Here is a 22426-nt window from a genome sequence, read left to right as displayed (position 1 = left end):
TTAACTGTTACATCAGTGTTCTTCATTACTCAAATTATTTTTTCTTAGGAACTTTTCCTGGAAGTAAGTTCATGCTATTTTTGACAAGCAAACATCTGACCTCTGAAAGAATTCTTATGGAAATGGGTTTATATCCCAAATGCACCACCAAAAATCTTTGTGACCTTGCATAAACGTCCCTTACCATTTCAGGTGCTATCTTTGCTTGACTCCAAACTGAACTGATTAAAACTATGAGCATCTAGCTGTTATGCACTTTTGTCTCAGTTTGGTCAATGAAACTCTCAAAAATCCATCAGATTTTCATTATTTTTATCATTAGCCTGTTTGTGTAAAATAAGTTACCATTTATGGAGCCAGTGTTCTCCTTTATTCCGGCATCCAATCATTGTAAATATTTCTCATGGACACATTCTTAGAAGGCCTATGAATAACCTGGCCTCTTACTGATTCTCCCTTTTGGAGTCTTACTAGCCAGACTTCCCCAATAACTTTCAGAGAGAGTTTTGCCCCTTTCCGGGTCTTCTTTTTGACTTCTATACGCCATAGAACTTTGAAAAGTCATCACACCAATACTAATATTACCACATACCCTCCGAAAAGCTCCAAGCTGTTTATGCCTATTCATTAAGTTAATACTTTATCAAAACTTGTCCAATTGAGTAGTTTTAGCACAGATATTTTACACAGTTTAGCACAGACATGCTCTGTTTAAGGCTGACAGATCCATTAGGAATTAACTTTCTGGTACATTTTCCCTCTGACATTTTCCTCACAACTGCGTTTCCTCATAACTGAGCCATCAGTTATCTCTTGCCTATAGAAAGGCAGATAAGAGAAAAGAAAGCTAAGTGAGAAAAGATATGTAAATAGACTAGCACAATATTGGACACATAATAAGTATTCAATAAATCATAGCAAGTATTCTTACCCTTATCCTCACATTAGTTTATATGTATTAAAAACTGATTACTGGACTCAACTCTTACTTCCATTGCTCATTAGATCCTCACAGAAACCTTGGAGGAAGCGAGGTTTTATCCCCATTTTACAGGTTGGGAGACTGCAGCCTAGAGGGCTTAAGTACCTTAACTGAAGTCATATAGTCAAGAAATAAGCCTATATTTGTCACAATCACTTGCCCATGCTTTGACGTGACACCACCACCCATCATTTACCCAGCTTCACCAAGGTACTACTAAATTTTTTACTCTTATTCTCCTCTCTTTGCTTCATACTGCCATTGTCACCAGCCCAGTCAAATTCACTTTTAATTTTCCAATGTTAATGAAGGGAGTAGAAGGTGGAAATTGAGGTTAAAGGAGGAAACTTTAATGTTATTCAAGGATGACTTCATCTTAACTTCCAGCCTTCGTCTGCCCATTCTCTGCTCCAGTCACACGCAGAGTATTTGCTATCTCTTCCGTAAGTCTTGACTTTTCTTGTCTTTATGCCACTTTTCTTTTCTCCATTTGCAATGAATCTCCCTTTCCCTTGGTTCTTCACCATTTCTTACTCCATACTCTCCATTAAAATTCAAATCTACCTTTAAAGCCCAACTCATATACCAGTTCTGTCCTGCAGTCGCCTGGATCTGCCAAGTCAGAACTAACCACTTGCTCCTCCGTGCTCCTGCAATGGCAATGATGTTAGAAGGGCGAGTGATTTTACAGCTCGCTCACCACCTGCGGGAAATATGTCCTATTTGCCCTTCCACATCCTTTCTCCACCCAACTCTATATGGATGGCTTGCATGGCCTATCTTAGTAAGTGTCCTTGCTCTGGCTTCTGTTTGGCTCACCAATGAAGAGTACCAATAGAAGATTGTAGGGAATGAAGGAGGGGAGTGAAGTTAGGTATTTATTAATTCTTGCCAAATTGCTGGGAGTTTGGCTGCATCCCCCAACTAACGTATAGTGCTTCTCTGTGGGGCATCACAGCATCTTTGGGGAGGACTCTCTCTCCAGCAAGGCTTCCTTTCTCTTTCATCTCCTATAAAGTAGCCACACTTTTACTGAACCCAGGGCACTACACTATCTCTTGATTCTCTACATTGGGCTCAATTTATCTTTATTGATGTACCCCTGATTTCCTGCTGAGACCCTGTCTGATGAACTTCGTAATATGCTCTTCTAAGCTGTTAATTTTACAAACCACATTATTACACTTATTAGAAGAATGTCTTCAGGATGTGTCAGTAAGCTCTGATTGATGATAATGGTAAACAGCTAGAATTTATGGAACATAAAGTATGCTTTGGTTACTCTCTTGAGTACACCGTGTGCATTCTTCTAATTAATTAAAATCACTATTAGCTAAGCAAGGCACACAGATGCTAAGAGGTTCCCAGAAGTAACTTGCTCATGGTCACCCCAGTGTCTCAGTAGTGTTTAGGACTCAGATCTGTCCAAAGCCTAAACCTTAAGTTCTAGGTGTAAGCAGTGGCTCTCAAACTTGAGTATGCATCAGCATCACCAAGAGAGCTTGCTGAAACAGGCAGTGGGCCCCACCCCCAGATTGTCTGAGTCTGTAGGTCTGGAGCAGGGCCCAAGACTTTCATTTCTAAAAATTCCTACGTGCAGCTGATGTGCTGGTCTGGGTACCAGACTTTGAGAACCACTAGTCCAAGCATTTTAGGTCCAGAATTTCAGGTGTTAGAATAATTTTCTGGTGATAAATGTCGAAAAAAAAGCACTGCATTTTCCTGTTTGTAAGGAGGTAATACATTCAATCTTAAAGAGTCAATAATGGGGCTAAGTATTTAAGAAAGAAGAGTTATTCTCCAGGAAGATGGGAGGAGATGGACATTCTAAGGACAGGAATGCCCTTTCAGGAAACTTGCAAAGGGAACAGAAAAATAACATAGTAAGATTCTGCTATCCAGTGTTCACAGAACATGAGTGGGATACCCTTGACTGGAAAATGGGAAGCCAACTTTTGCTCACCATATACATACCGTATTCAGTACAAATGTTTATTAAGAATCTCCAAAAGCTAGACACTAGGCATCAGGGCTACACTGATAGAGCAGATAAAGTGCCTGGCCTCAGGGAGCTTGTGCTTCAGATGATGTACCTCAGCTAGATAGACTGAATGATGGATACTATATTGGGTTCACACTTTGTCTCAAGAAAAACATATATCCATAGACGTGATCCAGGAGTCAAATGGCAAAAGACCTAGCCTCAAAGTGAGTGTTAATTTCATTAAATGGTAGGTAAAAATTATTTTATATGCCGAGATAGGCTCTGCTTAAAAGACATTATTCCTCCAAACGTATTATTCAAGCCAGCTTATAAACCTGTGACTTTTTCTAGGAGAAATGTTGCCTTCTTTTCCAAGAAGGGAGCAGTAGGGGTCGGGGTGGAAATAGTTTCATCATCAGAGGCACAGTCTCACTACTACTGCTCAGCTCCAATTCGCAACCTTCTGAATGGTTTCCAGACTAAGTAATTTAGCAAAGTGATGAAGAAAAAATGGCCCATTAATCTTATGATGCGTGTTATAACTTCACTCTGGGTTTAGCATAGGAAAAATATTATTTGCATTGATTAGAAATATGCTTTATGGCTGCATATATTATTCACTCTGAACATTCTAAAATTATTAGCTGGGTTGACATGATGAACTGCACAGGAGTACTTCTAGATGACATCTCAATGTCATCTGTTACTCACATCATATAGGTCTAGAAATCAATATGTATTTTACTCAATATGAGATCTTATTCCAAACACCAAAATATGCCTGTTTTTATTCGATGGTTATCATCATGAAACTACCAGCTAAATATCATTTAGAAAATTCAAAGCAAGTAAATTACTGTATTAACTGTCCAACTATGATTATGACTTTCCTCCACTTATAGCTGAACCTAATATAATGATCTGGTCAGTCTGACTAGGAGGATTTATTCATTAATTTACTCAAATGTTCTGAGGTATATTTTGAAGGACTTAAATTATGGTCTGGTTTGTAGGATCCAACAGTAAGCCTGCAGGTTTATCTCCTACAAGCTCTGTGACCTTGCCCAAGTGACTTAGCATCTCTGAGCCTCACTTTCCTAATCTGCAAAATGGAAACAATAATAGAACCCAAGTTGTAAAGCTGAAGGAAAAAAAGTAATATGGTAATGTATTTTGGCACAAAAGAGCAGTTACGCTGATGGTCATTATTTGTGAATACTGTTGCTCAGATTATTGAAAACCTGTTGTGTGTTAGGTGCTGTTCAAGGACTAGAATTTTAAGACCGTTCTTCACCTTTATCCCAGTTTTACCTGCAAAGTTCTGCCATGCACTGGAAAAACATACTGGTATTTCTAGGGAAGGGGACCACTCAGGTGACATTTTTGTTTCACCAGGTATATAAAGTATACAAAGGTTATAGTGTATCTTTTAAGTCCTTTGGACGTCTAGTTACCTTTCACTAGAATGATTCTAGTAGATCCTGATAGATACCTGAGACAAGGTCAGGTCAGTGATGTTGGTACCTTTTCTGGCTTAAGAGCATAAGGCAGGGCTTCCCTGGTGGCGCAGTGGTTGAGAGTCCGCCTGCCGATGCAGGGGACACGGGTTCGTGCCCTGGCCCGGGAAGATCCCACATGCTGCGGAGCGGCTGGGCCTCTGAGTCATGGCCGCTGGGCCTGCGCGTCCGGAGCCTGTGCTCGGCAGCGGGGGAGGCCACAGCAGTGAGAGGCCTGCGTACAGCAACAACAAAAAAAAAGAGCATAGGGCAGAAACACAGGAAGAGAGGTCTTCCTTTTCCACTCCTGTTACTAAGAACCCTCTCGAATAATGACAATCTGAAACAGATCGCTACATTGTTCATGTTGTAGAATCAAAGCAGTGTACAAAGCAAAGAGCACTGGCCTCCATTATACGTGCATTTCACTTGAGATTCACTTTTCTAGACCGTGGAGAAAGCAGATGTTCCAACACTTTCCAGGTACTGGAATATTACAAGCTGGCAATCTCCACCACTGCATGTTTGATCACACCATTCCCTGCAAATGGAATGCTGTTCCATCAAGGTCAGATTGACCAGTGCAAATACCTGATTTTATCGTACGGTCAGAACCAAATTAACTTACTGAAATTCTGCCCAGCTCAGGGTCTACCTTCTCTGTGAAACCTCCTGTGAGATCCCAAGTTACAAACAACTCTATCATCTTCAGAAGACACTGTATACTATATAAATAGTAATTTACATATAAATATATGTATATGTGTCTGTATTTCTTTGTTACATTAAGTTACAGCTTCTGTGGTTTCTCTTCTTAACTAAACTGGACGCCCTTATCATCACAGAGGCCATGTACATCATTGTATCCTCCAAAAAATCCAGATAATAATATCATGGATTCAGTATATAGTTGTTTAATAGAAAACAATTAACTAACCACTGCAGAATACTAGTGTCTCTCAAGGTGTGTTCAGTGGATCATAAATCCTATGAGACAGTCCATGAAGGAAAAGATTTCAAATAAATTTGGGATCTGTTGTCCACTACATCTCCTTATCAGAGACTCATAATTCACAAGACTCGTAAAAAGCTCTGTAGCAAAGAAACTGTTGACTTAGTTTGACCCAGTATTTCTCTTACAAGAGTATCAGTTCTGGAGGTCAAGGACATTTTCCACCTCTAATACAACATCTCTACTGCCTAGTAGAGTGCCTGGCACTTAGTAGACACCTAATAAATATTTCAATAAGTTTCAACATACATTCCCCTTTTAAGCTATAGAAGAAAAACACACTATATAGTAGATTTTGATTTACTTGGGGAGAATAATAATAAAAAGAATAGATAAATGTACACAAATCATTTTGAAGTATATATATTTGACAATACTTTTTTCCACAAATCTACACAATTGCACATTTAGTGGTGATAGTAAACAAACTACATTTGCTTCTGAAAACTTGCTAAGAAGGATGGCTACTAAAAACTACAACTTGAACCCAAAACAATTGATTTAGTTCATTGGTCCCCACTCCTTAGCAGTTTTAATATAGAAGAAAATAGACGCATATATTTCTTTTCTGCCATAATACGACATCATATAAGGAATGCTATGTTATTAGCTAGAAATAAGATTTGCTTTTGTTATTTTAGTACATTTGATCCCATAAGAATAATTCTAGATTTTTTCCCCTCCTGTGACTCTCATAGCATCCGCATCTAAAACAGACTTTGGAGATTTAGATCAAATGTCATATCAATTGTCCTAGACTGCTTACTATGTGCTTTCACTATCGATTTTAATGTCAATAGAGAAAGGAGAAGGAAAAGTCAGAGGGAAATGAAACAGGTGTATGCAACACCCCTCTCTACTACCGACATTTCTCAGAATTCTGGGGGAAGTTGCATCTATAAGCGGAAAGTTTTTCACCATGGAACTCACGGTGGTTGAACTTCTCATGAAGAATTTTTTTTCACTACTGAAGAAAAATATGTTTGATTTTACCATAACTGAAAAGTTCTCCTGTTTCTACTTCTGAGGTTTGCCCTCAAGATTACTGTTTACCTAATGGAAGGGACTCCTATGCATGGAGGAAAAAGTGCACCATTTGAAGGAAAAGCTAAAGGAGTGATATTCAGGTAGCTCCTCATTCCACCAATGAAAACGTACACATAGATTTTCCACTTTACACCTCATTTTCCACCTTATTTTCATGATTTTGAAATGAATATGTAGGGTCTGATGAGTTTGTCAATAGTCTATAATTATTAGTGTTATTAAAATAGAATACAAATGATAAGCCATATGTAAAAATGCTGTGTGAATAAACTGCTATACCCCAAATAATACAAATGAGTGAATGGCAGTAAATGCTAAGAGGGATTAACAACATAAAGGATATTAAAAAAATGATCACCATATTTCATACTTATGTGTCTTTTTCTCTCTCACTTTTTTTTTTTTATTGCGGTATGCGGGCCTCTCACTGTTGTGGCCTCTCCCGTTGCGGAGCACAGGCTCCGGGCGCGCAAGCTCAGTGACCATGGCTCACGGGCCAGCCGCTCCGCGGCATGTGGGATCTTCCCGGACCGGGGCACGAACCCGCGTCCCCTGCATCGGCAGGCAGAACACTCAACCACTGCGCCACCAGGGAAGCCCTTCTCTCTCACTCTTACTCAACTCCTAAATAACTAAGAGAATATGCTCACAAATGGTAAGCATGTTTTGGATGTTCGATGTGTGTTTGTGGGAAAGAACAAAAAAAAACCTGCCTCAATTAGGTCAAATATCATACAAGAGATGAATGAGATTAGAGATGGGATTGGGATTTGTGTTACTCAATAGCTAACCAATCACAGATATGACAGTGTAGTGCAATATGCAAATATACTTTTTAACAACTTCTCTTAAGTTATCTACTGTCTGTAAAGACAATCACACTCAACTGCTCTGCACTTAACCCCAGAGCTTCTGAGTTAGAATCTGTTAGAAATAGGTACACGTTTCATTGCTTTGGCAACATTTACATGGCTCTGCATCAGGCAATACAACTGCTAAGATCACACTCTGGGAATTCAGGAAAGGCTAGTGTCCAGTTCTGGTCGTTCTACCACCCAACTGTGATCTAGGGTAAATTCCTGATTAAAAAAAAAAAAAAGAAAGAAAAACCCTGAAGATGCTGAAACAGTATTTCCTACTTCACAGGGTCGTCATGGGGATAAAAGGTCATTAGGATAAAGTGCCTCTCACCCAGGAAACACTGATAAATGCTACTGATGCTACCATCATCATCATCATGACTGATCAAGAACATATTGCCACATGGAAATTCAACATTCCCTGGGCCATTCACAACTCTCCTTTAAAGGACTCATATTCTATGTGGGGTCTTAACACCTTCAAATAACAGAAAATACAAGTCTTTACGCCTTTTTTTCTGTAGCTAATTTTGGCATCTTTCACCTCTGTCCACTTAAGTGTTGGTTTAGCATATTCTTGTCACACAAAGAAGCTACTTCCCAAAGAGAGGAACAATGTGTCAAGTGACAAAGACATTGAGTGAAGTCTTTCACATCCTAGATTGCCCATGGTACAGCTCAGCTGGTCTCTGGGTTGGAAGGCCTGGGTCTACTTTGCTCGTCTGTTACAGGGGAAGGGACATGGTCCTTAGCATGTGCTCTGTGAAACAGAGGCAGCTGCGGGTAGAATTATAACACAAGCAGAACTGGCTTCAATTCTTCCTTCTTAGGTCTTTTTCTTCTTGTTCAGCTGTTCAAGGAACTTGCCTGCCCTCTGTCCCTGCCAGGACGATGTTACATCTGCCTGGATAAGTAGGTCACCATTGTATATCAGGAAAGGTCTTATTTGTAATCATCAGGAACCAGATACGGCTAATTTGAGCAGAAAAGGAAACTTTTGGAAGTTTATGGTTAGGTCTCAGTAACTAGACTAAACAACCGAAAGCCAAGCCTATGCTATTGCAATTACAGGATCAGGCCAAAGTGATGTTATAAGTCCTAGCTGGCCTTGCTACCAAGCAGGAACAGGAAACAGGAGGTTGACCCAGCACTGCTGGCCTTGCTTCTTTACATCATTTATTTGTCATTCAAAATCCAAGAGAGGGGTGCAGTTGGCCAACCCGAGGTCGCCCGACTGTTTTCCATCTGTAAGGGAGACTGAGCATGTGAGTAAACAGTGTATCTGACGTGTTCAGCTTGTATAACGAGAGGAAGGCTCTGTTTCTCACCAAGACCCACAAAGTGGAAAATTCCCCAGAGAAAGGAATTTCAGATCAGATGCTTGGAAAGTTAAAAACAACAACAAACAAATGCAGATGTGGAATTAAAGACATGGAGTCATTAAGAACCTATATGTGGAGTGATTCAGACCTGAGTTCACATCTGGAGCAAGCTACTCAATCTTGCTGAGCTTCAATTTTCTTTAAAGGAAACAACGTGGAAGATGATATCCACATGTAACTTGTGGTACACATGAAGGAGGGTAGTACAGTAATATGATGCCTGGCACATCCTATGCATTTGCTAAAACTACTAGTAGTACTATTATTATTGTTACTTATTATACAGTTTATTGTAGAAATTAACAGGGAGAGTATTAATAAATGTTAATACAATGCTAAGTGTCACATTTATGATCTCAACTAATTATTTGTTGATTCAACAAACATTCCACATATCAGAAAATAACCTGTTTGTGTATATATATATATATTTTTTTTACAGAAGAAAAGAAACCCTGAGGCTTAGAAAGTGTAAACAATGTACCAAAAGTCACTCATTTAAGAGGTAATGGAATATTATTCAGCCTTAAAAAAATGGAGGAGATCCTTTCATTTGTGACATTATAGATGAAACAGGAGTGCATTATGCTGATGAAATAAGCCAGACAGGATAAATACGAATTCTATCATTTATATATGGAATCTAAAAAGAAAAAAAGCCACACTCATAGAAACAGAGTAGAAAACTGGTTGCCAGGAGTTGGGGTGTGGGTGGGGAAAAGAGGGGAAGACTGGTAAAAGCGTACAAACTTTCAGCTGCAGGATGAATAAGGTCTGAGGATCTACTGTATAACACAGTTACTACAGTCAATAATACTGTATTGTATAACTAACATTTTCTGAGAGAATAGAACTTAAGTGTTCTCACCAAAAAAAGAAAAAAAGGAAAAAGGTGTCATGAGCTGTTAGATGTATTAATTAACGTGATGGGAAGGATCCTTTTACAACGCATATGTATATTAAATCATCATGATACACTCTTTGACTATCTTACAATTTTGTCAATTATACCTCAATAAAACAGAAAAAAAAAGAGGTAATAAACAAGAGACTCCAATCCAGGATTATCCAGCTCAAAAAACTACACTCTTAACCATTACAATATAGTATCCATCCATATGTTGTAACTGTGAAATGCTTAACACAAAGGAAACATTAAATAAATGGTATTTATTCTAACTCTAATGCTTACTACATATTAGTTATGTGGTATGCTTTACTTCTAACTACAAGGGTATAAGGTGCAAATTCTTGCTACAGAACATAAAAGCCCCTGTGGTACCCTGTAGGATCTCTCATCTCTCAACCCAGAGTCTCCTCAAGTTGGAGGTCTTTACCCCCTTTATAATGTGGGAATAATGCCTTTCCCACATTTGCACTGGGCATGAAAATCCATACTTCCAGGTGTATACTGAACCTCCACTTAGCTCCTCGTCACCTTGGAATCACCAGACCAAAGATCATTTATTCCATTTATATAAATGATGTAGGGATAGAAGTACAGAATATACAGAGAGTGTTGGAGGAATCCAAACAACAAGTCCTCCACTCTCAAAACAAATTTTAGAGTTCCAAAAGTAAAGAGCAATGTTTGGAAATAAAACTAAAAATGAAACTAACATCTACAATTAGCCAAGTATTTATTATGGGCCAGGCTACTTACTAGGCACTTGATAAACATTACAGCTCATCTTCCTGCAGTCCTTCAAAGCATATAATAATGTTTCTATTTCATAGAGAAGAAAATTGTATCTAAGCAATTAGTTAGTGATTAGCCCAAGACCACAGGGCTAGGCTGTAAGAAAAGAAGGCCAAAATGGTGATGGATGTTATACCTAGAAGATTATGGCTAATCAAATAAAAATATTCAAAACGGTCCTAATGTATTATTAGGATTTCTTTAGAATAACTTGGGTACCTTAGTGAATACAGCAGTGGTAGGCACTATAGTCTCTTTAATTTGCTAATCATACAAATCTACTTTAATATTCTTGGTGACAAGGAGCTAACTACTGATAAGACAGCTTCTTCAGTTTTGGGGCTACTCCAGGGTGAAATGCCGGAACGTCTTACTGCCTGCAATTTTACCTAGTTCTACCAGGGGGAATAAAGCAGAACAAGTAGCCACTGTTCTTGACAAATGGATACAGTTTCAGTTTTTCAAACTATGAGTGTCAGATTCATTCATTGTATCAGATAGATCTGTCAAATGGCTTTGCCCATTTACTAATGGATGGCACACTGCAGACACACATTGGGTCAAAGGACTCAATGTCACCTCATTGATACTGTCATCAATATAATTTGTATTGGCATTTTGTCTCACCCTGACTTTAAGGACTATGTGGGGAGATCCAAGTCTCCAGACCATGGACTGATCACCTCTGCTTGACACAGTATTCTCTGCTCATTTCCAGAGGGGACCAAGGATGAGCTCTTGTACTTCTGAGTCTATTCACCCTACCTGGCAACACATACTAGCTGGGCTGATTGGATCAAGCAGGAGCCCCAGAGTTTAAATTTCCAGCTGCATTGGAGGAAACAGAGGCTATGCCCCAATCCCATAACCCCTCACTTCTTACTGCTAGCCTATCCTAGGCTGTTCTTGCTGATAGGAGTACTTCATGCTAAAAATTAATTTTGCTTACCTGATGGCAGTCACACAACCTCAAATGCCATTTTTATAAATAAGGCAACCACCAATGGAGTGTGATTTAGGGTTTTTTCTTCTGTAGACCCTGCCTACCCTATAAAATCTCCCATTACTGCATCATGGAGACTATAATCCCTTTCCGAGGGAACAGATTCTTTCCAACCATAAGATGAAATAAGAACCTACATTTCCATACTGCCCAAAAGGAAATACATTGATTACAAAATGCAGGAGAATGACTGATTTTCCACATTTGTTGTGTTCATTAAAGGGTTTTTGAATAGACTTGACAGTATTAAAGAAGTTCAACACACACAAAATAAAAATTAATAAATGAAGAGAAAAAAATTGCATTTACAACAAACAACAAAATAAACACATTGATATATAAAAGGTTGTTATACATCAATGAAAAATGGATGCCATAAAGTCACAAACTAAAAAGTATTAACAGCCAATAAAGATATGAAAATATGTTCAACCTTGCTATTATTAATCAAAGAAATACAAATAAAATAATTCAGGTGTCATATTTTACTGACTAGAATGACAAAGTTTTAAAAAACTTGATAATACTGGTATTGCTATTGATAATACTGGTATTGATATTGATAATACTGGTACTGATGAGTGTGTGTAAGAAATCACATTGGATGTTAAACTCTTGGTAGAAATAAAAAGCACGGTAACCTTTCTGGAAGACAATATGTCAGTATGTACCAGAACTGACAACCAGCCATTCAAGTTCTAGAAGTCCATTCTAAGGAAATAAACAAATGCTCAAAGACATATGAACAAGGATGCTTGTCTCATTGTTTAGCAAAGCAAAACAGGAATAATCTAAATGTTGAACAGTAGGGACTGGTTAAATAAATAATAGAATGCTGTTCAACCATTAAAAATGCTGCTGCAGATTTTTATTAGGTGATGAGTAGTCATACTTATATTACTAAATAAAAATGTTATAGAACTGTTTTGTAGTTTGATATAATAATTAAAGGTATTTTATACTTGCATTGTATTTATATGCACCCCGTCACAAAAAAGTTTCAAAAGATACCCTCAAAAATGTTACAGAGATGATTTATCAGAAATGGGATTTTGAGTTATTTTTCTTTTTTTCTTTAAATCCTTTCAATTTTGGAGTTTCTGCAATGAGCCTGTATTATTTTTACAATTAAAAATATTTAAATTTACAACAAAAGGATCTAAATTCCTCCAGTTTTCCATTTATTTTCCATCCTGGCTCAGGGTATTTGTGTAAGAAAAAAAAAATCAGCTTATTTTCTCTTTTGTATCAATCTAAATTTACTTTTCGTAAGTTAACTATTTTAGTCTGGCAAAAGTTTCACACAGGAAAATTGTTAAGGTCTGAGTATTCTATTACCTTTAAAAGCACTGGAAACTTTGAAATTATTTCTTTCAGAATTTTCATATAATACTGACAGGCGGCAGGGGGAGAGGTAGCAAAATGAAGGGAAATAGATAGTAGTAGTCAACTTCAATTAAGAAAAAGCAACAAGAGGCAGTTTGTACTCTTTTGATACGGCAGAAGCCCCATGTGTCAACTCATGCTAAAGAATGTATATATACACACACATATATATGTTTGTGTGTATTATATGTATATGTGACACACACACATCCAGTCTTAGGCTAATCACTCACTGTGGCAGAAACGAGCTGTTGACTACACTTTAATTAGCTCCTCCAGCCTGTAGAGGCATCACTAGGACCAAGATAGGAACAACATTCTCCATCTCCGCTTGCATCTGGGTATGGTTCTATCCCAAAGAATGTGACCAGAGGTGACCTGAAGAGTTTATGTCTGAAGCATAACGAGTTGATAATTGTAGCTTGCAGCTTCCTCTCTCCTTTCCTTTTTAGGACAAACGTAGAGCCACTTGATGAAGGTGGTGGGTCCCTGAATAACTGAGCAGAAAACTGACCCACAGACCACCAAAGTCCATACTACACTCCTGAGTGAGTGAGAAATGAACTGTCCATGTGTTGCTCCACTGAGGTTTAAGGTTTATTATTTAGTGTTTAACTAATGCATTTTTTCTTTAAACCTCAGTTGCCTTCTCTGTAAAATAAAGTCTTTGAAAAGGATCCACTGTAAGTTTTTTCCCTTGCTTATGTTTTTACCTTAGTTTTTAATTCTCAGAAACATTGCGCGCATTTTACCTTTTAAGTTAGTAAGTCTACTTTTTTTCCCACAAAGACGGGTTCTTCAAGTTATGGAGAAGTCATAGCAGACTGTTGCTTCAGTTTAAGATACGCATTCACATATGAGATAAGAAGGGTGAGGACCCAGAGAAACGCCTTTGACAGAGGGGAGTGAGAGCATACTGAAGAATGTTTAGTAATAAAGAATTCAGATGGGAGAAACGGATGGGTTACATCTAACAGATTTGCTCAAAGGAATTCTGGAAAGGCAAACATGTGAAAATGTATAGCAAAGACATGAAATGCCTTTTGGTCCCTAAATGGATTTCATTTCAAAGACGTGCATATTGCAAATACATGTACCATAACACTTCTCTGTCCACTTCTAGAATTTTCTAAAGCCTGACAGAACATCTGCAGAGAGAGGATGTCATTCCAAGATCATCGACTGCAAGTGACTAAATTAAGATAAAAATGTCCTTAACCTTGAGCAGTTTTTAAAGAGATTTTAGAAGAAAGGAGCCCTCCAGGGGGTTGTATAACTATATAATTGTACCCTTTCTAAAAGGCTATTTACAGATACATAATGTTTCCCCTCCATTCTTTAAAGTAAAATATAGGATAAAAAAAAATAGTTTGGGGATAATATTTGTTTGGGACAGCAGGCACTGCTAATCAGTACCACTCTCTCCTTATTCCTTACTATCAGAGCCCTGGTTTAGAAGACCCCATTATCCTTAAGGCTAAGGCGGCCAGTTTAAAATCCGAGCTGATGAGATCTAAGTGCAAGTCTGCTGACCATCTGTGGTAAAAAATTTGCTCTCTGAGTTAGACACTGCCTTTTTTTTCTTACTTAATTTCTTTTTTTTTTTCCTTTTCTTTCTTCCTGCCCAAATTGTTGGAACACTATTGGAGATTCTGGGGTCATTTTGAAGCTATGTGGACGTGCTAGAGATGTGGAAGCTGGAAGAGCGAAGCAACCCAGTCCCCTGGTGATGCCCTTTAGCAGCTGGACTAACGCTAGAGGGACTATCTCCAAACTTCCTGCTACCCGTGGAAAGTAAGGTAAATCACTCATTCACTTTCTGTTACCTACTAACTGATCCAGAACTCTAACCTCAGGGTTCTAGAACCCTTCTCAGTATCCCATAGTCATACTCATGTTCCGGACTCCTGATCATCAGACTTGCTTACAGCAGATGTATGGGGAGGGCGGGCTCTTCTGGAAGCCCTCATACTTCCTCCCCTACCCCCACCACACACAAATAATGATCTTTATGTCCACTCATCCTTCTATCTACACTCAGAGGCCAGGGCCCCCAGGAAGGCTTCACTGACAACCCTTTACTCCTCTCTACATGCAGAAAGGGTAGAGGTGTGGGCTCTGGAATCAGACTTCCTAGACTTGAATTCTTAATGTTACTTACCAGTTTAGGACGTGGGCAAAGTAGTTGCCTTCTCTGGACACCCCTGTAAAAGAGGAACACTAAGTAGCACCTACGTACCTTACTGAAAGGATTAAATGAGCAAATGTAGGTAAAGTTCTTATAATTTTTTCTTGGGTCAATCAATTCTAGCTGCTATTGTTACCTTTGGCTAATTTAGGGCAGAGTCCCTTTGCCCTCCTTTGGTTCTCTGGGCCCGTCTCATTCACAACACACACAACCGCATACTGCAGAGTTTTGAAAGGTGGTTCTCAAAATGTGGTCCCTGGGCCAGCAATATCAGCCACACCTGGGAACTGGTTAGAACTCTGGCACTGGAGCCCAGCAATCTGTGTTTTAACAATATTCTCAGGCAAATCTGATGCACACTAAAGGTTGACGACAACTGAGAACATCTGGCTCACACTCTCCTGGAGGCATTCACCAAAAATAGAGTTACAGGACCTTACACCTGTCCAGCTGGAGAAGGGGTCTAGTAATTGCCCTGGTTATCATGCTTGTCATGATTTTTCAGCACATAAATGTTTGAGAATCACTGCCATTTTGAATGTGTGTTTCACTTGTCTGTTTTTCCAGTGGACTTTACTTCCTTGCAAGGAAGGTTTGTGAAGATTTGTTGCTGTTGTTTGCATTATTAGTTTTATTATGCTAATTCTAGAATCTCTGGTGCATAGTGCAATCTCAGGCAGGAAGTAGTGGCTCATTAAAACAGGTATTCCAGAAGTCTTAGTAGAACTTCAAGATTAATTCCTTCAGGAAGAGGTAAAATTGTCATTAGATGCAGATGATATGATACTATACAGAGAAAACCCTAAAGACTCTACATGAAAACTACTACAACTGATAAACGAATTCAGCAAGGTAGCAGAATACAAGATTAACATACAGAAATTGGTTGCATTTCTTTATACCAACAATGAAATATCGGAAAGGGAATGTAAAAAAACAATGCCTTTTAAAATCACAACCCTCAAAATAAAATACTTAGGAATAAACCTCACCAAGAAGGCAAAAGACTTATACGCGGAGAACTGTAAGACATTAATAAAGGAAAGTGAAGATGATTCAAAGAAATGGAAAGACATCTCATGTTCTTGGATTGGAGGAATTAACATTGTTAAAATGCTCATACTACCCAAAGCAATCTACAGATTTAATGCGATCCCTATCAAATTATCCATGACATTTTTCACGCAATTAGAACAAAATCCTAAAATTCATACAGAACCATAAAAGACCCAGAATTGCCAAAGCAATCCTGAAGAAAAAGAACAACGTTGGCAGCATAGCCACCCCAGACTCAGACAGTACTCCAAAGTCACAGTAATCAAAACAGCGTGGTATTGGCACAAAAACAGACATATGGATCAATGGAACAGAATACAGAGCCCAGAAATAAACCCACACACCTCAGTTAATCTTTGACAATTAATCTTTGACAAAGGAGGCAAGAATATATAATGGGAAAGAGACAGTCTCTTCCGCGAGTGGTGTTGGTAAAGTTGGACAGCCTTATATAAACCAGTGAAGTTAGAACACATCCTTTCACCATACACGAAAATAAACTCAAAATGTCTTAAAGACTTAAACATAAGACATGACACCATAAAACTTCTAGAAGAGAACACAGGCAAAATATTCTCTGACATAAATCATACCAATGTTTTCTTAGGTCAGTCTCCCAAGACAATAGAAATAAAAATGAAAATAAACAAAGGGGACCGAATCAAACTTACACGCTTTTGCACAGCAAAGGAAACCATAAACAAAATGAAAAGACAACCTACAGAATGGGAGAAAATATTTGCAAATGATGCGACCAGCAAGGGCTTAATTTCCAAAATATACAAACAGCTCATACAACTTGATGACAATAAAAGCAAACAACCCAATCAAAAAAATAGGCAGAAGACTTAAAGAGACATTTCTCCAAAGAAGAAATACAGATGGCCAATAGGCACATGAAAAGATGCTCAACACTGCCAATTATTAAAGAAATGCAAATCAAAACTACCATGAGGTACCACCTCACACAAGTCAGAATGGCCATCATTAAAAAGTCTACAAATAACATATGCTGGAGAGGGTGTGGAGAAAAGGGAATCCTCCTACAACACTGTTGGTGGGAATGTAAGTTGGTGCAGCCACTGTGGAAAACAGTATGGAGGTTCCTCAGAAAACTAAAAATAGACCTACTATATGATCCAGCAATCCCACTCCTGGGCGTATATCCAGACCAAACTATAATTCAAAAAGACACATTCACCCTGATCTTCACAGCAGCAATATTCACAATAGCCAAGACATGGAAACAGCCTAAATGTCCATCAACAGATGAATGGATAAAGACGATGTGGTACATATATACAATGAAATACTACTCAGCCATTAAAAAAAAGAATGAAATAATGCCATTTGCAGCAGCAACATGGATGCAACTAGAGATTATCATACTAAGCAAAGTAAGTCAGAAAGAGAAAGACAGATACCATGATACCTCTTATATGTGGGATCTAAAATATGACACAAATGAACCTATCTATGAAACAGAAACAGAATCAGAGACATAGAGAATAGACTGGTGGCTGCCAAGGGGGAAGCAGGTGGGAAAGGGATAAACTGGGAGTTTGGGATTAGCAGATGCAAACTGGTATATATAGATTGGCTAAACAACAAGGTCCTACTATATAGCACAGGGAACTATATTCAATATCCTGTGATAAACCATAATGGAAAAGAATATGAAAAAGAATGTATATACATATGTATAACAGAGTCACTTTGCTGTACAGCAGTAATTAACACAACGCTGTAAACCAAGTATACTTCAATAAAAAATAAGTTAATTAAATTTTTAAAAAGATTAATTCCTTCAGAAGAACAAGTACTACACATTCACAAAAAAAGCACCCTTTGAAAGTTTAAATTTTTGAATTTCTTTGCCACTTCCTTAGTTTTGATCATCTTGGACAATATATTTTTAATACTGACTTTTAAAAAGAATTGTGTTTCAGTGTTTCCTATCCGTAGAGAGACAGAAACAGATAAGTACAACTAAAAACTTATTTTTCAAAAGTCTCAAAAGTATAAGGGAAATGAAAGTAATTATATCTTCAAATGATTTTGGGGTATGTTTCTAATTTCATACTTCTGATGCGATTCAAGATTAAAACTGTATTAAGACAGTTGAGACATGCCGCATTGGTATTAAATGAATTTAATTTTGTGTAAAGTGGCAGAAATATTTTCTTCAGCAAACATACCTGCAGATATAAAATCACAACCATAAATCTACAAAAAAGCAAGCTATTGAATGAAATCTGATTGGTTATTTCCCTGCAGTATGGATCTGCTAATAATTTAATTTACTACTTGCTAACAGAAGCCAAAATTTAAATATACATATATATATGTGTGTGTGTATATATCTATCTCTTCAATTTTAAATCATTCATATATATGAACAAGTATACATACACATATATAATAATTGTTCATATATATAAACAATTTAAATTAAAGAAAGTACATCTGGTGGCCTATTTTTTCCCCCCGATTTCTAAAGAACACCATATTCTATTCTCGGCAGTGGAATGTCAATCCACCTTAAGGGTTGTTCAATGAGCATATCTGAGAAACCACTGGTTTAGCCAATGATGTACTTATTGAGGGAGGCCCTAGTGCCACTGTCAAGAGCTTATCCACAGGAGAGATAAGAAGGTACTTCTTTGATTTGTGAAAAGAAGTAGTGAGGAATGGCAGGTAGCTGCAGGCTGATGACACGTGATGTCCATATATATGTAGAACCAACACCCATTTTCCATACCCAAATCCAAAACCTTTATATCATTAATCCCAGGCAAAAATGGTAAGATTCATATGTGTTACTATCCCACGGCTTCAAGATGCCTCTAAACTCAAATGAGTATGTCTTAGTTTTATCAGTGGAGGACAAACCAGGCTTCTATCACCAAGCCCCATTCCATAACAGGCAAACCAGTCCAAGACTTCTCTGAGTGCTGCAGGAGAGTCTATGGAAGGGGCGCTCACTCCACTGTGATGCCTAAAATGCCTTTGCACAGAGCAAACATTCAATACATGCTGAGTGAATGAATCAGTGAACTGGCTCATTTCAGGGAAATTCCATTCAACAGGCTGGCATTCCTTCCTACCCATCTTAACTGTTAAGCTTGCCATCAGACAAAAATTTAATTATAAAACATTAGAGCTGAGGAAATTTTAGAAACTGTCTACTCTCCAGAGGTATACAACTTTAATTCAGTGGTAAAAATCACTAGGAGTGATTTAGGAGTCTATCAGACCTCAGTCCAAATTCCACATCTACCATATTTTGGTGAGCAAATAACTACTTCTGAGGCTCTGTTCCATGTATGCATTATGGGATATCATAATAATACATACATTAATTGTATGACTATCAGGGGATGAAATGACACAACCCATTTGCCATGGTCGGCTAAGTAATTTGCACCAAGTAAGCACTCAAGACATTAGCCAATATTAATAGCGGAGAGATGAAAACAAAACTCTGGGACTGAGGCCTACCTTAGTGGCCCCAGTGGTCATAATGACTGTCTTCCATTCAGCCTGCTCTCTTCTCACTAAGACTAAGGAAGAGAAGATGAACAAATTAGGAATAACAATTTGAAAATGGTTTTATACTCCCTGAATGAATGGAATTATAATAAAATGATTCATGAGTTCTGCAGAAATATGATGAGACTTTAGATCTTTCTGTTAGTTCTCTACAAAACCAATTGATGGCCCTAAGATGTACCTTCCCACCCAGCCCCATCCTTACCACGATCAAACATCATTGAAAATGGAAAAGTCAACAACACATATCAACAAGCTAAGTTACAAGCCAGTGAAGTCTCAGAGCTTTGATAGAGAAAATTCAGATTTATCATTATATGTAAAAATAAGATGATATGAAGAACTCAGTCTAAAAAATATTACCTGGAGATCTATAATCTCTACAATAGTGCTATAAAAAGTAAAGAGCTAGAAATCTATTTAGATGGTTTTCCTTATAAGAAAGCACTTTCTGTATAACTTTTAATGTACTGTTGATGAGAACAATTCAACAAAATTCAAATAAATATCTGCAGATGTCCTACAAGAAGAAAAGAACAGAGTTAGATGTGACAGGGGATAACTAGACTTCAGGATGAGTAAGACCCTATACTTGACCTCAATAAAGTAACATGAAATACAGTGGATGAGTCATGTACAGAATGTCAGAATTCTAAAAGGCCAAGCTAAGTACCAAAAGGAACACGTGGGGACTCTTAAGAAGGAAATAAAATATTGGTTAGTTGATTACGAAAAGGCAGAAGGGAGTAGGTTCCCTTTGGCTGCTCTTTGAAGAGATCACTTCCTTTCCCACCTAGTCCTGAGGCTAGGGTGGCATGGGCAATAGAGGAATGTGGGGACTGAGAATCATTTCTACTCTCACCAGAGTGGCTGGAAGCAGATTTTCTTACCAGGATGTACTAGTATGCTAATATTTAAGGGTTCTTGAGGTCAGAGAGAAGGGTTTGAATACTCCGGCTCCATCTCTTGCTGTGGGTCAAGTTTCTTACCTTTCCAACACCTCGGCGTCTTTATCGGAAAATTGGGGATGATGATAATGTCTCCCACCTGAGTGTGAGAACTACATGATATAGTGCATACGCAGGGCTAAATTTGGTGCCTGGCAAACAGAAAGTGCTCAGTACGGCAGGCGAGTGTAGTGACAATAAAGGCAAAGATGACGGGGGTAGTGCCGGTGTTGCTTCTGCCCCCAGAACAGGCTCTGACTGGGAGAGAGTTAAAGCACCTTTGGGTTCATGGGGGTTTATATATAAGCAACGGTTGATCAATGTGAGCTGGTTGTCCAAATGATTATGTGCAATCTAAGAAAAAAATGGGCCTCGGATCTGCTCAGCTACTTAATAATATTAGCAGCGGTAGTAGTCAAAGAAGCTAAATTTTATTACGTGTTTATATGCCAAACAATGTGCTGAACGTTTTAAAAGGATTTACTCACTTATTACAACGAGGCTATATGCCAGGTCCTGATAATGTTATTCGTCTCTTTCAGATGTTGACTGAGCCTCAGACGGGTTACAAAAGCACCTAAGATCCCGTTGTCAGTACATGACGGAAATGAGTTCAAATCCAGCCTGTCTGACTTGTTCTTAATCACTAAGGTATGAAATTAAGCATGTTGCCCTTTGCCTGATTCTCCTTCTGAGGCCTGAATATTTCACTTAGCTCTCTGAGTGCAGAAGAGAGAAAATTCTCTCTCCTTGACCCAACTTGGCATCAATATCCAACTCCCCTTCTCAAAATGGGTTGCTTCAACGAGCAGCAATGAATGCCAGGTCGTGGACCAGTCACCTTGATGACTAAGAGTCAGACACTAGGGAAAGAAAATGCTCTGTGACAAACCTACCCTTGTACAGAAACAAGACAGAATGGGGGGACAGGGCAGAAGATAATGGAATAAGGCATAGGAAAATTAGCACCTGGCGTCGTGACAGTAATAATAATAATAGTATTAGTAGCAGTAGTAGTAGTAATAATAGACTTTACTATGCTCTAGGCATTGTATTAAGTGCTTGGTGTAAGTGACTTCATTTTAACATTGAAAACAAGTCTATGGGGATGAAATATTATTAACATCATTTTATAGGCAGGAGTATTAAGGTTCAGGTAATCAGGTAAATTGCCCAAGCTCATATGGTTAGCAAGTGGAAAGCAGAGATTTGAACCAGCACCTACACTCCTAACCATTATGCTATAACCATTATGCTGAAGACATAAGAATTCCAATGGTCTTTCCCCGTAACCCACTCCTGCACTCCAGACTTAAATAGTCCAAGATCAAGAGAGAGCAAGCTTGGAGTTGCCACTCTTCAGTGAGGGTCAATCATTTCAAAACAGTGTGTTTGCTAACAAGATGCAGTTCCTGTGATAATCTTCTCAACCAGCTATCAAGAAACAGGAAGCAAAGATTCAAGTAACAGGATGTTCCTACTTACGAGGAAGGTGGGACAGCACAGTGGACACTGGGCTTAACTGTTCTGGAAAACGTGGTCCCAGTAGGCATACACGCTGGTACATTTTCCCCACCTACCAAATACAAAAGAAGTATTTTATTTCCATGTTGCTCTTCAAAGTTCCACCTCATTCGTGCCTGTCATTCATCCTCTGGCCTCTTCCTGTCTCCATTTCTGTACAGAAAGGTGCTGAGTCTCTGCTCTCGGATACGAAAAGGGTGTGTTAGGAGAGGGAGCCATGGTACCTCGATGTCTTTTTCTTTCATCTTAATTCTATTATGCCAACTCCACTGAACTTAATTAGAGTGAATACAGAATTACACAATTAC

At 38.4% G+C, this 22426-nt stretch overlaps 1 protein-coding gene across 2 annotated transcripts in view; it reads right to left on the bottom strand.

Moving 5' to 3' along the window:
* LOC309960021 (uncharacterized protein) overlaps positions 1 to 22426 on the bottom strand; it is a 105673-nt gene that overhangs the window by 72057 nt on the left and 11190 nt on the right. Inside the window, exons 3-4 of one of the 2 annotated variants that reach the window (XM_082836573.1) lie at positions 22080 to 22170; positions 19597 to 19658 (exon numbers count right to left, since the gene is read on the bottom strand). In XM_082836573.1, coding sequence (XP_082692699.1) covers positions 19597 to 19658; positions 22080 to 22161 — 144 coding nt within the window. In that variant the 5' untranslated portion in view covers positions 22162 to 22170. The remainder of the gene's footprint in view (positions 1 to 19596; positions 19659 to 22079; positions 22171 to 22426) is intronic. The other variant, XR_014326112.1, reaches the window with a different exon arrangement.

Source organism: Leucopleurus acutus (genome assembly GCF_964270905.1).
Source record: "Leucopleurus acutus genome assembly, chromosome: 3".
NCBI classification, from domain to species: domain Eukaryota; kingdom Metazoa; phylum Chordata; class Mammalia; order Artiodactyla; family Delphinidae; genus Leucopleurus; species Leucopleurus acutus.
Note: the sequence above shows the minus strand (reverse complement) of the source record. Positions and strands in the feature narration are given on the sequence as shown.